Genomic DNA, 17983 nt, shown 5'->3' on the forward strand with positions numbered 1-17983 from the left:
TCACTGGGTTATCACCAAAACATGACTTTTAGAGGGTGGCTTAACTCTCCTGTCAGGTGACAGCCATAAAATGTTAGTTGACAGTGGTGGCAGGTCACTCAAAAGCCTTCAGTGGGTTGAGTGGCAGCCCTGTCCAGCCCTGGTGATTTCATTGGCTGTGGCAGGTCAAGTGGCAGCTAACTTTGGGTGTGGTGGATCACGCCATAGCCTTTGCTAGGCGTGGACATATGAATGCATTGTTGGTTCAGTGGCAGCTGCCCACAGTCTCTGAATACAGGTCAGATGTTGAGATGCATTGAACTGTCGTGAACCAAGTGGCAGGTGACTCAGCTGTGGAATTATGGCGCCCTCTACCTCTGAGCGTTTTTATAACACCTGCCAATTTCTGCTGCCAGAAGCCAGGCAAATATTTTACCTTTTCTTTCAAAGACCCTTGATTTTTAAATTCAGTTTTAAAAGTTAACTTTAGTCTAAGACTGGTTCAGTAGGAGGAGTGTTAAATTCATGATTCTTTCTCATTCTATGAACTCTACCTTTGCTAACTGTGACAAGTAAAATGCGAGGCCAAGTTACAGGAATGATAACACGATTTATTATTCCCGACTCTCACATGATGCATTCTGGGTGTTTTATCAGATGATTGAATGAGTAAATTATAATCTCTTATAGGTTTGTAACCTATTATAGGTTTGTACACGACGCAACTGGATATGCTGCAATCTTTAAATGACTCTCTCTCTCTCTCTCTCACACACACACACACACACTTTTTCTCTCTCTCTCTTTAACGAGGGCTTCCACATATAAATTACTCTCCGTTCACTTTCTTCTATTTTAACGAAATTACACGAAAACAAACGTTTGATCAATCAGTATCGTTATTCGGGGATATTTCATAAAAAATCGCTGCATAGGATATTATTTTAAAAAAAAAATCTCTCTTACGTTTTCCATTTTCATGAGGGGATATAATTTCTCCACATACAGAAAATAACACGCATTACATAAATTATCGCCGTAACGGTAATGGGGGTAATTGTCGGTAATGATGTTGATTTGGCTCTAAATGGTAGAGCGCGCAAGGTGGGCGTTATTACACGTGAACTTTCATCCTCATATCTCCACACTGACATTTCAGACAGTTGTACTGCATAATTAACCGATGTGGTTGACGAGCTTTACATTAACCGTCATTTTATTTAAGACTTTATCATGATTAAGTTTTCATATCGACGCTTAAAGAATGGTAGTGTTGCGGGAGTTGGAGGGATACGTTGCGCGCAGGTTTTTTTTCTCCCTCATATTGCACGTTGTAAAGTAGACGTGATAACTGAACTGTGGTTTCACGCTCAGGTTTAACCACACATCAGTACAAATGCCAGTATTCATAAGGATACTGCGACTTGCCTACTACTTGCCTTTAGCGTTTCAACAGTTTCCACTCACTGTCTTTCAAAAGCGTTTGCAAGTACATGTGTGAGCATGAGCAACTCCAATTTATTCCAGTGCAATTACATTAATGTCTGTAGTTTATGTAAGACCCCTTCCGCAAAATACAAATAGCTCCCCCATGGTTTGTCCCTATTTGGAGTTACAGTTGCATGCATCCTACCACCGTGTGCTCAGTATTATTGCCCACGCATGTAGTTACGCGAACCGACCGACAAGTGGCAGTGTGGAGCCGAAGAATGACCGTTTGCTGTGTTTTTACAGCTCGAGCCGTTTGGTGAGGAGCGACACAGTGGAAAGACAGTGGGGAAAGAGAAGAGGGTGCAAGCCGTCAACTACCATTTTTACCCATACTTGCTGCGTTTAACGGTGAAAACGGTTGACACTCGTTTTGGACGGATAGCGAGGGCGAATATCGTGTTGAAAACATACATTATTTAACTGCAAGTTAGCTTCCTAGCTAGCTGAGACGTTTCAGCTGTCAGAAATCTGACAAGGAGAGGAGAGACATGGCCACAACAACTTGTACGCGATTCACGGACGAATACCAGCTCTACGAGGAGCTTGGAAAGTGAGTGATGTTCTGTTGTATAAATTAACAGTTTGACATGTCATACTAGTCAGACAAAGATGCCGTTTTTGTTAACCGTATTACTGTGTAACGTTAGGTGTGGTGGCTTTGTTCTGTAAACGTTAGCTTTGACAGCTTGCTTGCATGGTATAACGCAGCATTTCGACAGTTTCAGTTCTGGTGTACTTCTTTCAACTAGACGCCGTAAGAGACTCATATTCATTAGAAAATGTATTCTTTTGTCTCAAAGAAGAGGTATTATGATCACTAAATGTTCCCAGCAAATACTGGTTAGTGCAACGCCCACTCACTCTCCCTTTCAGCAGACTGTTGCTTGCTGCCAGAAATATGGGAAACCAAACAGCTCATAATATATATATATATATATCGCTGAGATGTTTATGACGGATTTACTACTTATTTTACACACTGCACAGCAGGCAGCGTCGTGTCCATTTCAGTTAAGTTTTCAAACGTAAGATCCAGGAGTTTAATGTGTCGTTTGAAACTTGTACGTTGGAATTCTTATTCGCGTGCGTTCTTTCAAGTTACAGTCCGTGAGGTGCACTATACACAAGTATACAGTTGTTTTCCATTTAAAAATTTACCGTTATACATGCATCTGATGCTGTTCGTTTTCACTTTTATTCGTTGTAAATTGTTTAGCTGTCAAGAAAAATAAGTGAACCGACCCGTTATCAGATATGACGTTCATGTCAGTGTATGTGCCTTGAGATATTCGTGGGTTACGCTTGGTGTATGTCTGCAGGATAGAAAAGAGACAATTGCTTGTCGTGTTTCACCCTGTTGTGTGGTTTTACAATCTGTAAAATAACTTATATCCTTTGGCAATTTCTTATCATAGTAATTTCAAAGCAAACTTTTAATCGAGAAATCTATTAATTCAAGAAAGCCTCTGGAAATATACCGAATACGTTTCGATACTACTGAAAGTCTTTAGTCTACTGAAAGTCTTAAGTCAACAGGTGCTGGGAGTATATGTAAATTAGTTGCTTAACAATGCAACAAATGGACAATTATATATATAATAATATGTATGTGTGTGTGTGTGTACACATACATACATACAAACACAATATGTGTGTGTATGTGTATATGTTTATATATGTGTGTGTATATACACACATATATACATACCTATGTTTACATATATGCATAAATTTATACATATATGACAGCTCCAATGATCTATCTATCAGTCTATCTATCTATCTATCTATCTATCTATCTATCTATCTATCTATCTGAGATAGAGAGAGAGAGAGAGAGAGAGAGAGATACATAGATCAAATACAAAGAGTATTTTGTGGTTCATGCTCAGGGTTGAATATACTGAAAGCATTTTAATATTCTGCTCAGTAACCAGCCTCATATCAACGAAGCTTGGTGGACCACAAGTAAAGGAGGCATAGTGGTTTTAAACAGATTGTGAAGCCAATGATTTTAATTAAAATTGAAACAGAAACGAACAGGAAATGTGATCTAGCTGAACTAAGCCCTGTAGGAATCAAAAAGTCAGACTCTTGAAGAACCAGTGGATGGCCATTATTGATCGTTGTTAAAATAGACAGAATCAGACTTTCCTTTGAAATCTTGAAACCCTGAGCTAAAACACTGATAATCCTTATCTTTGACTCAGTGCTGCTTCTCCCAGTGGTAGATTGTAGTCCGTGTTGGGAGTGTGAGCTCTCTAGAGACAGCTGTCGAGTGTGAGAAGTCTGTGGCGAGTATGAGTGTGTTTATGTCGCTTCCTTATTTCCCAGTAGCTCAAGTCATCCTAGTAATGCGAGGTGAGGTGCTTGTGTGTGTGTGTGTGTGTGTGTGTGTGTGTGTGTGTGTTTGAGTGTATGTGTGCGTGTGGGAGGGGGTGGGGGCTCCACTGGAGCTGTGCTATTGGGGGGAGCAAAGGCTCTTTCCATGCCCTCATCGCTATCGGTTGACAGACACAACGCTGTAAATCAGTCAAATGTCTCTTCTGAGAGACAGCCAGGCCCTCACAGACCTTATTAAAAATTGTGTTTGTGTTGTTTACTTACTCGTCTTAGCCATCTAAATAAATTAATAATAATCTAGAATCAGTAAGAATCATGAGACTGAAACCCTGAGAGTGGAGGCCTAATAGTTCAGCATTCACTTTCTATTCTAGGTAAAAAGTCCTCATTAACACTACAGCATTTCTTATTTTCCCCAGGTCTTTCAAGCTCTGTGTCTTATTTTACAATTGCCAGAGTTACTCACTTTTTAATTTGTTGTTATGATTGTGTGTTTGAAATTGCCCTTGTAGGTGATCTGAATGGAAGTCTGAAATGTAATCTTTTCCGTGTAGTAGTCTGAGGACGAGCTTTGCTCTAGTCACAGATTCTACAGCTATTCTTGTCTTGACGCCTGACCTAGACCTCCATGTGATGGCTCAAGTTGTTCAGGTTTAATGGGAACATAAATTATTTTTTATGGCCAAACTACAAACATTTGCATTTTGGAAAATGGAACTGCTTCCTGGCATGGGACTCTGTGGTCCCTCCGCTGACTTTTTTCTCAGCCTTGTTCCTGGCTTTTGAAGTTCGTTTTTTTTCCCGACCATGTGGAGTGAAAACCCAGACCTTTTGTTTTGTTTTGACAACCCTTACATTTTTTATGGATGGTTCTGTGTACGTTTAATCATGCCCCTGTTCATAAGAAGAGTAAATGGTAAAAGGTCAACTTGATGTTTTGAACATTTTTTGAGTTCACTGTGTTAACACTAATACTCCAATCGCCATATAAATTACAGTGAAATGCAGCCTCTGAGTTGGGGTTATTTGAAATAATAATTTTTAAATTAAACTTAGTAGACATTGATGGATGTCATTTTCATTGATAAATGACACTGAGTCAGTCTATTTAGGCCTGCATGATTAACCAAATTAGTGTGAACTGCTAGAGCTCAGAGCAAACATATCGTGCCTTTAATTATTATGAAAGAGTGTGTCATTACGGGGCTTCAGATTAGCAGCTAAAGCCATAATTTGTTGTACTCTGCAAAATTTACACAGCATGGAAGCTGCTGACTTCGCAAAGCACCCCCAATGGGATCATATTAGACCAACACACTAGTCAGGCAGCAGGCCTAAATTTATTAATACATAACAAAATTAGCCTGATAGTTGGAAGAATGATGTGCACTTGACATCATTCTGCAAATGAATCCTGAGCTCAATTAAAATGCGACACTAGCAGAGTACAACCAAAGGCATGGCTGTTTGCGTCAGTAATATGCATTTGTTAGGTCTAAAATAGTACAGAAATTAAATACTTGTCCAAGTAAACATTTATTCCGTAAGTTTTACATCCTGTGTTTTTTTTAATTGTTCTAATTAAAAACAATCAAACAAACAAACATAAAAAGAGCACAAACTAAATCTTGTTTTTTTTGGTCAGTGCCCACAGTGACACGTCATAAATCAGTCAAAACAAGTGGTCAGAAACATGCAAGGCAACTTACGAATTAGCTGATACAAGTTCAAGTTGATATGTTTAATGCCTAGCTCCTGTCAGACAGTTATAATTAGGGCTAATAATTCTGCATGGAGGCCCAGTTTCTCTTAGAGTGTCAAAAGGATAAACTCGTAAAGGGAGGATAAGAACTGCCAACGGCAGAGCCACGCTGAGTCATCATTTTGGACCCTCATATGGAGATTTCTCCCTGACTTTTCCCTCAACTTACAGCTGAATGAGATGTCACTTTTTGCTTGTCCCAAAAAATGCCTTTTGCTGATGAATTAGATGTGTGCAGACTAGATGTGTGTATAGTTAAACATTCTCGTTTAACCCTTTGCTATAATGTAGACTCTGTGGTGCCAACGCCCCCCCCCCCCCCAAAAAAAACATATTTTCATCTCGGAAAAAGGACAGATGCAAGACGTCAGCAGAGGCCAGCATGGCGGGTGGGGGGGGGGGGGGGGGGGGTTCTAATAAACCATCTTAAACTGATTCACTGTATCCCCCCAACCCCCAACCTGGCAATCCATGCTCACCCGCAAGAAGTGGAACAAGGGACAAAGTGAGATAATTACAATCACTAATCTCTGAAATGGTTGATGGTTCATTGAAAATGTCAGCATCAACAAACCAATCGCGTGCTTAGAACCTAAAAACAAAAAGGCATGTCAGAGGACCATGACAGCCTGGATAAAGAAATGAGCAGTGGTCAAAAGCAGTGCATTTTAAATTTCATGTTTTGTTCTGTTGATTCCCTGACTGGGTACGCAGTTAACCGTTTAAAAATGGGTGGTTAAGATCTTCACAGCCTTAGTGCAGATGCCTTTGGACAGAATGGTCAAGATTGGAATGTCTGCGAACAGAGATATTTTGGTGCTTGTCTGTTTCATCTTAAGTTTGTTTTCCCTTGTCTTATAGGGGAGCATTTTCCGTTGTGCGCAGATGTGTGAAGCTGTGCACTGGACAAGAGTATGCTGCCAAAATTATCAACACCAAAAAACTGTCAGCAAGAGGTAAGTTCCTACCGTGTCTAGCTTCTTCCAGTGTGTTTGACTGACCTTGGGAAGCTGTAGGTCAAATGTAGTTGATAAAAACGGCTGATGTTTCACATTACCAGTGATGACAGTATAAAATTTTCCATGCCATACAACAGTGGGTGTTGACATTTCTACTGTATGTTCCATTGTTTGTTTTGGCCAAATTCTACAACGTGCTAATGAGTATTCTCAAAGCATTCCATACATGTACATGGGGTATGGCTGCCGTCAGAGTCAAGGCCAAATACCATGGTGACAAGGCAGATTCTAGACTACTTGTCTGTAACTCCTGTACTGTGTGTCTTTTGGAGGATCCTACTACTCGTAGATGCGCTTTCTCTCTCTCTCTCTCTCTCTCTCTCTCTCTCTCTCTCTCCCTCTCTCTCACTCTCTCTCACACACACAGACACACACACACACACACACTCTTACACATGTACTTCCCCTGTAACGGAGGCTCTTTGGTTGCTCTGTCAGGTGGTGAGGAACTCTTGACCCTCTCGCTCGTTCAGATCGCTGTTCTTCGTGCTGATATTGTTCTTTGGTGTAACTGTAATTTTCAACACGGATTTGATTACCAGCGGTCCACACAATGTAGCTGCCTGCTTCACAAACAGGTTTTTTGAAAATACCATTCAGATTCAAAGAGTACATTGCTTTGTTTTGTTGAGACTCTTTAAATAGTGCCCTATCCTTTGCCCTATCCATTTTTGAGATGAAATTCTCTTTTGTTATGCTACCACTATTAATCGTTTTCAGCTGTCTCACTGATGTAAGCTACCACATTTCATTGGATTATTTTTGAACCTGTTGTAGTGCCGTGCTGTTAGGGTAATGTCATATATATTGTGCATAATCCTATAAAAATATGATTCTCTGGGGAAAAAAAACCCAACACATTCTCAACAGGTAATTAAGTGACAAAATGGCCCCTGAAATGACAGCCTTGCTTATTACAAAACAGTGGTGTTATGGTTACTTTCTTTTTTCTTGTTGTTATGACATGGTCCTTAATGCAGACATGAATACTTTGTTTTTGGCAAAATATTCAAAAAATGTTGAGAAATTCTTCCTTAGCAGCATTCACAACATATCACACACTTCGGATATATATTGTGCCTGTCCAAGCATGTTCGTGGCATATTTTAAAATCCTTTACTACTTCTTTACTGATTAACCAAAGGAAACAACCCCAGCCAAAACAACAACAACAACAAAAATGCAGCAAAAGAAGAAGGTTGGTTTAGTCTTGGTCAGATAAAATAATGCCCTGGGAAAAGGTTCACTTTTGAGAGAGTTGTATTGTGCTAAATATTTACTGGTCTCCATAGTGGTTTTAATGAGGGATTTGACTGAATGAGGCCTGCAGATTGCCTTGAAATACTTGCTTTATCCAGCCTAAAGCCAGATCAGACTTTTCAATATTGAGCTGTAGTTAAATGGTTTGGCCAGAGAGCCAGTTTGGATTCCTTTTGGGTTGGATTTCTGCTATGTTCTCCGTTTGGTTAGGTCTGTGCGTGGGTGCCCGCAGCGGCTGGGCAGTCTCCAATGTGCAGAGACGAGAATAAATTTGGATTGGGAATATGAGTCACATTTGTCCTAGATGAGGAGGGAAACAGGCTCTGTCCGCGTTGCCTCGTACTGCTGTAATACGTTTTCACTCTCAGTGTGAATACTCTGGAGAAAACCCACTTATATTCACCTTTAGTTCAACTCTTATGAGAAGACAAATAAATATATGGATAGGAAGATAGACAGATACGTGATTGTTAGGGTAGATAAATATAGAGATAGACACTTGTGTGTTAAGACAGAAAGATAAGTGGATAGATGGATAGATAAAGACTCAAAGAGTATGCCGACAGGATCATATATTGTGTCAGATTTTAAAGCATATGGTTTTGCAGAGGCAGTTTTTAGGTATAATCTGGTCTCACATTTCTTGATCTGATGATGTTAGTTTGTGCAGATTATTGTGCCTATGCTGGGGATGCAGCGGTCCAGTGGGCCCATGGTTTGGTTTGGTACATTACGATTTTTGGGCCACAGTAACGGTATGGTTTAGGTATCTTTATATTTAAATAAAAAAAGAAAGAAAACACATTACCCTGTACAATGAACTCTTTATTTTGCCTACAGACATAAAACTTTCCATTCAGAAAAATGGCATTCTGACTGACTAGACTGACAGTGGCAAGGCAATGCTTGCATACTGTACTTTGGTCTTCTTGCCCTTCTCATTGTATTGAACACTGAATCCAAAATGTTCCCACATGGCAGATGTGTATGACAAGAGTATTAAGGCTACACTGAGGGAAAAAAAAGTCTGATATTTCAACAATAAGGTCATAATATCATGAGAACAAAGTTGTACTTTTGCAAGAAAAAAGTCATAATATTACGAGAATAAAGTCGTAATTTTAGGCTACGTGTTATTTTAGAGGGGAAATATCAGAAGAGCAGCCTGCCACCTGCGTTAAAATGAGGAACGTGGAGCATCTAGTGAAGTTATACTTCAGTATAGGTTTCTGCCATTTACCGTCCTCTCGCCTGCTCTGTTGGTTGTTAGTAATATATTTTTCTAAAAATTATGGGTTTTTTCCTCTGAAAGATTTTATTCTCGTAATATTATGATTTTTTTTCTCGAAATATTATGACTTTTTTTCTCAATGTAGCCCTAATACTCCTTTGGAGTTGGAGCTGAGAGAATATTTGTTTTAAGTTTCCCCTCTCTTCTCCAGCTTGTGTGTGTATTGAACCGTAGGGGGTGCACTGAATGGTTTCGACAACATATCACGTACTGTTGCATCCCAAGCCTACACTGACATCAAGCACCAGAAATCACAAAATGCAAAATCAGTGACATCCTTGCAAACGAAATGTTCTTGAAATTTGAAATGCATTTTTTAATTTATCCCAATCGTAGTCATAAAGTACATGCATGTGAATATGCAGACTGGTTTGAAGAGGAACACATTATGTCTGTTACATAATAAATGATGATAAGTTTGTTAGAATTATCTTTGTTTTGATAAGAATGTAGAATGTGTGATATCTTTCTTGTGTGCTGATTTTTAAAGGGGTGTTAGTGGGAGTAGGTGGGTGTGGGTGGGTAATTTGTCTTCGTCTCGTGAGAAACACGGGCAAGTACATTTGGTATGTGATTGTGATCTGACAGTCTGAGGAGGTAAAATTCCTCTTATGATCTCAGTAATGTGATGAAACCATGGCATCGCCAACCTGCTGAAACATCCAGAATGAGCCATTCAAACACCACCTCCCTGCCCCCAGAAACTCTCTCTCTGGCTCTGAAAAGAACAGGTAGTTTTTTGTTGTTGTCATTAGGGGCACATTTGAGGTGATAGGATCTCATGGCATAGGTTGATTGGCTGTGCAGATGTGCAAATTGTGTGTGTTTCAGGGATGTGTACTCCACACTCATGTCTTATTCTTGAGTCTTGACTTGAATCAGTTTCCTCGGTCAGGAGAAGTTCAAAGCCTAAATTCAGTATTTGTGACTTGTCACATGACTTGAGGTAAATGCTGTAAAAGTGGGTGGGAGTCAAGTCTTTTCCATTTTTAGTGGAGAATTTGATCAGAGATTTGAAGGTAGAGACTTGAGAGTTTATTCAAACTTGGAGAAGCATGCCTTGGACCCATATCTGATGTATCTTCTCTGCCAGCAGTCGCTCTGGGCATGAATCCTCATAAAAATGTGTTTGAGTCTGGCAGCAGAAAAAGAACATAAACTGACTGACAGAGAGTGGGATGGTAGACAGAGAGGGAGCAAGGGCTTTGTATGACAAAAAAAAGACAGTTTTTAAATGATTCATAGAGGAATGGCGATCAAGAATGTATTTGACAGAAAGACAAGAGAGAAAGGTATCAAGAGCGAGAGAGCTTTAGACAGAAGAAGGCAGAGAGCTAAAGAAAGAGCGAAAGTGAGTGAGAGAGAGAGAGAGAGCAGAGGTGCCCAAATCCAGTCCTTGAAGCCCAAAGGCCTGCTGCTTTTTGTTCTTACTTCTTAATCAGAGGCTGATTTTTAGCTGAGAAACAGGTGAGTGCTCTCTTCAGTCAATGACGGATCATGTGTTGTTGGTTGCAAAGAACAGCAGCGGGACTTTGGCCCTCTGAGACAGGATTTAGCCATCTCTGTAAAAAGTGTAAAAGAAGGAAATATGGTGAAAGGGGGCCACACTAAAGGCAGTCCAGGGACTTAGGAGGCTGTAGTGTGTGTGTGTGTGTGTGTGTGTGCGTGTGTGTGTGTGCGTGTGTGTGTGTGTGTGTGTGTGTGCACGCACGCGCATGGCAATGCCTGAAGCACGGGACTCTCATCTGACTGAGAGAGAGAGAGAGAGAGAGAGAGAGAAAGACAGCAAAAGAGACAGACAGAAAAAGAGTGAGATGGCCTTGACCCTCTCAGTGCTGTCTTAAAAACAGCTCAGTGCACTCACCCGCACAGCAAGGTTACCCCAAAGTCACCCATATCAACTCTAACTATCCTAACCTTTGCTATGGACACTAGTACATTTACTAGCACTAAAATGCTATTAGCTCAGAAGTCTAGCTAAAAACCTGAGTGTTACAAGCTCCATGTTTCCTGGTATCCTTTTCTTCACTTGTCCCTTTTGTTGTGATATGAATTTAGAAAGGGTATGACATTGGTGAACAAAGAAAGTTGTTGCAAAGAGACATAGTTAATACACTTCTTTGTTATTCTTTACCTTTTTTGTTGCTCCTAGTCCGTAGTTATACACTTAACAGCTTGAAACAGTGAATTTTATCTGAGTAGTTTGTTTTTGACAGTACCAGCGACAGTAACACTAACAGGAAATTTAGCCAGGCTGTCTGATCAGAGATACGTAGGCTAGCTGAAATTTTTTTGACTGTTCAGAATAGGCTACATGTTTTGAGAAACTATCTCGGTGGCCACTGCGCTAATTAATTTAGTCAATGTTATGTTTCCATGGTTACGTGTGGTGTCGATTGTTTGTGTATCATGTTTCTGGTGTTCATGTGTTGCAATGGCGTCGCTAACATGTTCACAATGTGGGGAATGTCCAGCAGCTGAACCATGAGGGGGCAACCAATGAGATGACTCCAATGCAACACTGAGCCAGTCAAATGAGGGCACATCCTGGGGGTGTGGCTTCAAGTAATTTACAGAGAGCCAATCAAAGTGCCCAATGAGTTCATGACATGAGGTCATATGAGGTCAAGCAATGTTACTCAGGTATCATAGAGTAGCCAAAAACTGCCCATACAAAAATCTACTGAAAAGTAACAACAACAAAAGAGATGTGAACACATAATATGAAATGTAAAAAACAGAAAGGAAAACAAACAAACAAACAAACAACAAACATCACACACACACACACACACACACACAATAAATAAAGAAATATGAAACAATGTCAAAAGAATTGAACAAATAGAGAGTGTCTGAAGTAGTGCTGTGGCATGTGCTCTTTAATTAAAAGAAAGAGAGAAAGAAAGAGAGAGAGAAAAGTGCTGCAGTCGTGGGACGTTAACAATGGCATTTACTGGAAAGGTCTACAGGTGACTGCAATGCAGTGATGTGTTGACCTGGATTCACACACAAGCACAGCTTGCTGGATAACATGATGCATTTTTTTTTTTTTTCATTTTCATTTTTGGAAGAGGAGTCTCACTGAGGTTATTTTTGTCGTCTAGTTATGTAATGTGCTCTGCCTTGAACAGGTAAAGACATTAATGAGATTAAATGAGTCAGAGCATATGTTGTTTAAACAGCATTTTTCATACTGAACAGAGGCCCAAAATATACACTAAAGAGTTTTTTTTAAAGGGGTTTAAATGCAGTTTCCTCAAAAAGCACTAATTCCAACAGTGAAAAACGTGTAGATTACAAAAGAAAGATATAACATATCTTTCCTAGATTGTGTTGCTGTGGGCATAACATATGAAATTTGCTTTCCGTCAGCAATGCTGCTTCACTTGGAGAGCCTTCTTTGTTACAGTGTTAATGGCAGTTTCCACCTGTTCACATTGAATAAATTGGACAGATATGTTTTTCTCAGACTGTAGCCAATTTGGCATGGTCTCTCTGTGATGCCACAGATCCCCAACATTCCATTTGATTCTGGCCTCCTGATTGGTTGATATGTATCTCTCAGTACTGTTGTATTTTTTAAAGTATTTTTGTTGAGCATTATTATTGGGGGTAGTTATTTCTCCCAGAATACCTTTAGATATTTCACGCTGGCATTAGGGCAGTGATCCATCAGTCTGTCTCTTTCTCACTCTCCTTTTGGAGATGCAGATGAATCATATGTGAAATCCTCTCACACTCACACACACACACACACACACACACACACACACACACACACACACACACTTTTTCATACTCTCACTTGTTTTCATTTGCTCTGTTTTTCTCTCTCGCTTTCCCTCTTGTAACTCTCAATCTCTCTTGTTCCATGTCTTTCTTTCTCTGTCTCTCTTACACACACGCGCGCACGTGCACACACACACACACACACACACACACACAAGCACACTAAGATCCGTTCATGCTTTGTGGACCTGTAGGCTGAAGCAGTAATGCTGTTTCTGTGGATCTACTCACCCAGCGCACTCTTCTACTTGCTCACTCTCTCTCTCTCTCTCTCTCTCTCTCTCTCTCCCTCCATCCCCCCAGGGTTCCATCCCTCCCTCTTCTCTCCTTCATTTCTTATTTACTGCACAGTACGGCACGTGCACACACACACACACACACACACACACACACACACACACACACGAACACACGCACGAACACATACTGCATAGCACACAATTTGTGTAAATCCTCTGTATTAAGCAGTCTGTATTCCCTTATTCAGAATCATTAAATGAAACTGTTACGGAAGCATTACAGAAACGTCCATTACGATTTAATGTCTATGTAACAGACACATAATGTTTTCATACCAAAGTGGTGCAGAGCTATTGTGTTTTGTTGATGCATTGATATATTGATACAGGTTGACGTTACTGTTCAGACTGTATTAGGTTAGACTGTAATTGCGTAATAAACTGACAGTGATCAATGTCAGTTTATTGCAGTTCTCACTTCAGAATCACGTCTGGAACCTCTCACTTTCATGCCAAAATTTTTAGTACAGTAACTCCGGTGGAATTAGTGGAATTAGCTAAATTAAGAACTGCCACTCTTGCCAAACCACCAGCAGTATTTAAGCATGGTTCTGGCTCTGCTGAACCCTAATGGACCTTTAGGGCTGCTTGCAGCAGGCCACACTTACAGTTGATTCCAGGTGGGTGGATCATATTTAAATCAATGTAAATTTTTGGTCAATCTTACATGAAGCGCGGAGAGCAGAGATCAGCAGTAGGGGTGAGAGTGAGCTCTGTGGGAATAAATGCCGTTGCCATGGAGAAATAGCAGCAGGAGAGCTACCATCAGCATGCTCATCCTTTAGAATGGAGAGCGTCTGAAGGGTTTCAGTGCTCTCTGTCTTTCATTTCCTCTCTCTTTTCACCATGCTCCCCCCATTTTCTTTGCCATTCTTTTCTTTCACCCATCATTAATACTGTCCTCATGATTTACGCATAAGATTGTGTGTGTGTGTGTGTGTGTGTGTGTGTGTGCGTTCACGCACATGCAAGTGTGTTTTGGGAGTGTGTTCGTGACAATGTGCGTGTTCGTGTGCATGTAGATGTGTGTGTATGTGCCTTTAAAAAGCTAATCCTTCGAGCGATGTAATGAAAATGAAAGTTATAACTCTTTCTGAAGTTGATAATTAATTTGTGGTTGATTCAGGTCAATGGTTCGTTTCCCTGTGTGGTTATTAATGTGAGACAAACACAGTTAAGCTGGAGGATCTGGAGTCTAGACCTGTAATCCCTGTCTCTTCAGGAAAAAAAAAGAGATCCAGATCGCTACTGATGCACCAAATAATGCTCTCTCTCTCTCTCTCTCCCCCCTCTCTCTCTCTCTCTCTCTCTCTCTCTCTCTCTTTCTCTCTCTTGTCCAGATCATCAGAAGCTGGAACGTGAAGCTCGAATCTGTCGGCTTCTGAAGCATCCCAATATTGGTAATTCTGCTCACATGCCTGTTACATACTATATTAGTATATATTATGCATTATTATTTTTCTTAATAACAGTTCTAGGTATAGATTCTTCATCAAATACGAACACATTCTGTCCTTTCTATCAATGATAGTAATGATGAAGCACTATTTTTTTTTGTGACAGATTTATTTGGGATTTTCTAGTGTTTTATCATGTTTAGCCAGCTCAAGCCATCTCTCATGTCTTAATTATACAGGCTTAATAGTCAGATTATTCCTTTTTTCTGTCTGCATTAATTCTCTCCGTCTTTTTCCTTCCCAGTCCGACTTCATGACAGTATATCAGAGGAAGGATTTCATTACTTGCTGTTTGACTTGTAAGTGTCTGTATATGTTGCCAATCTAAACAGGCGTGACTGAATTCCCACACGGTTCCTCATGTCCGTGTGAGATTACAGTTGTTTTTGTTCTCTCTCTTTTTTTTCTTCCAGTCTACATCAGCGCTGTTTTTGGATGATGATAACCCTCTTAAAATGTTTTCATTGTTTGCTGAATTTCAATCATGACCTTTATGTTGTGTGTCGTGGTCTGGTTTGTATAACCTATAACCCCTTCTGGAATCTAGTTCCATTTCAGAAATTCCCAGTTCAAACATTGACTTTGAAATCAGAGAGTGTGAGTCAACGATAGTGGAAACATTTTGGCTCACAGTAGATAATTTGCTTTGCACAAATAGACAGTGAACACTGTGTAGGCCCAAGCTAGTCTTAAGCCTATAGCTCAATATTATCATCACCCTAAGGGGGTTCAGACCCCAATGATCCCGGTTCATCTCCCCAAACTATATGGAATTGTTCTCTTCTCTACAGCAGTCTCCCTGGTCCAGAGCTTCCATGCACTTATCAGTATTCTTACTCCTCTAGATTTGTGGGGATGGGCTTATGTTACCATGGATTCACAGCGTGTGTGTGTGTGTATGTGTGTGTGTGAGACTTTTTTCGGGAGGGGGCAGGTCTTCTCCTGGCTTGGATGAGATTCCTGTTCATTTTTGGACTGTCTGTCTCTTTCAGAGTCACTGGAGGAGAGCTGTTTGAAGACATTGTAGCCAGAGAGTATTACAGTGAAGCTGATGCCAGGTGAGCTCCGTATCTTCTCTCTTTCACCTTACTGTTTCTTCCTGTCTTTTCTCTGTTCCCCTCTTTTCTTTCCCTCCCTCCCTTCCGCTCATCCCTCTCTCCCTCTTTCTCACCCTGAGCAATCATATTCATCTCACCATCAGGCCTCTCAGCCATAGTTTCTCTTTTCATTTCTTTTAGTACATTTACTGGGAACTCTTTAAGGCTGAACACAGGTTTCAAACACACACACACACACAAACAGAGTAGAACAAACTATGCTTTAGTTAAAAGGACGGGCCAGGTTCTTTGTGTTTTGAGTTCTGTTTTTAATTATTTAGATCAATGTTAATGGTGGTCTAAATGTTGCTTGGTGAGTCATTCTGCACTTTGTATGCTGGAGTTTTGGTTCAGTCACATTAAGGTGTAGATCAGATGATTGACATTAGGAAAGGGACAACATCCTGTCTCCACTCTCTCTGTGCCTCAAACACACACACATAGACACACATACACACACACCCTTTCTGTATGTCTTTGTGTTTTCCTCTTTTGTCCTTTAAACACTCTCTTCATCTTTGTCACATCTCTCTCTCTCTATCACACACACACACACACACACACACACAACACATAGACACAAACAAGAACACTCTGTGATCAACACAGGACTCTTAACTCATCACTCATGCATTACTGTCACAGTAGTCTATTATTAAGTGCTTGTGTGTGTGTGTGTGTGTTTGTTCCAATTCTTATCTAAACACTGTCCTTATTAAGAGTCTGGCGTAGTGTGTATATAGATTGCATCTTGCCAGCTTTCATCCAGAGACACGTACAAGTCACAGAGGCTCCTCTACCTCCATTATCCAGCAACCTCTGTGTTATGCCTCCTGTAGACACCTGCATATCCCCCTTAAACACAAACACTCAGTTGTACACTTATTACACATACACACGCACACACACACACGCACACACACACATGCACACACACACGCGCACACGCACACTTCGTCCTCAAGTGTCACCCAGACCAGAGCTGGCTCCCGGCTGCCACTGAGAAACACAGAAAGTAGGGCTTTAATTAGCCAGCATAATTAGAGCGCGCTCTCTCTCTCTCTCTCTCTCTCTCACCCTTTCTCAGTCTTTCTCTTATTCTTTCTGTCCATTTCTCTTCTTTTCTCTCTGTCTTCCTTTCTCTCTCTCCATCTTTCTCTGTTTCTCTCTTTATTCCTCCATCTTTTGCTTGCTCTCTCTCTCACACTTTATTGTCTTGCTACTGTTCTCACTGTGGTTCTGTCTCTCTTTTGGCTCTCTGCGTTTTGCAGGTCCTCTGCCTCTGTCTCTCTCTCTCTCTCTCTGTCACATCACTCTGGTGTTCCTCAGCAAGACATTATTGCTAATGCTTAGTGCTAGATTAAAAAAATGCACAATTCATTTCACAATACAAAAGCTTTCAGTTTTCATTGGTGCCTTTTTCACTTTCACATCAGAATCTCTTATCATACTCTTCAAGGTTAGGACTGTTTTGTGTTATTGTTTTCTCTACTGTCAAGCTAAAACAAGCTGAGGCAATACTATCATTTGTTGCAGTACTTAAACACTCTTACATTAGTCATCTTTCAGTTCTGTCGGTTTCTACTATATTAAGGGTTTACAATCAAAGCACATGCTAAGAGACACAAAACACATTTCGAAGATAATGGTTGTACAATCACATACATAAAGATACAGTTGCATTAGTATGCACTGAATAAAACTGTATCCCATTCAGAGCAATGCAAAACAGTAGTTAGTATTAACTTGTGTAGATAGTTAACTCAGATAGTTATGGGTCTAAGGCTGATTTTGTTTCATAAACACTCAGTTAATAGACTGAGTGACCCTCACTGTGGTAGTGGAGAAATGAGTTACTCATTTCATTTTATGTGTTTTTACAGCAGAATTAAGAGGTATAATCAGTTCTTGTGTGTGTGTGAGTGTAAGTGAGTGTAAGTGAGTGAAAGCGTCTAAAATCGTCTTTAAACACACACACACACAAACACACACACAGAATAGCTACACATTCCTTTCCTCTTTGTTTCATATCTGTTGTTCGTGTTTTTATTATGTGTTACATGTAACATACATATGTGTGCACGTGTGAGTGTGAATTTTTAACAGATCTCTAAATGTCCTCCCACTCAGTAGACTGAGTGTGCGTTAGTAGAATGTGTGTGTGTGTGTGTGTGTGTGTGTGCGTGTGTGCGC

The 17983-nt window shown here is 40.4% G+C and overlaps 1 protein-coding gene across 1 annotated transcript in view; it reads left to right on the top strand.

Moving 5' to 3' along the window:
* The first annotated feature begins 1859 nt into the window (after positions 1–1859).
* Positions 1860–17983, top strand: part of LOC115827604 (calcium/calmodulin-dependent protein kinase type II subunit beta-like) — a 48997-nt gene continuing 32873 nt past the window's right edge. The window contains exons 1-5 of the mRNA XM_030791490.1: positions 1860–2020; positions 6437–6531; positions 14577–14636; positions 14938–14992; positions 15686–15751. Coding sequence (XP_030647350.1) covers positions 1959–2020; positions 6437–6531; positions 14577–14636; positions 14938–14992; positions 15686–15751 — 338 coding nt within the window. The 5' untranslated portion in view covers positions 1860–1958. The remainder of the gene's footprint in view (positions 2021–6436; positions 6532–14576; positions 14637–14937; positions 14993–15685; positions 15752–17983) is intronic.

The sequence above is a fragment of the Chanos chanos genome, chromosome 14 (assembly GCF_902362185.1).
Source record: "Chanos chanos chromosome 14, fChaCha1.1, whole genome shotgun sequence".
Taxonomy (NCBI): domain Eukaryota; kingdom Metazoa; phylum Chordata; class Actinopteri; order Gonorynchiformes; family Chanidae; genus Chanos; species Chanos chanos.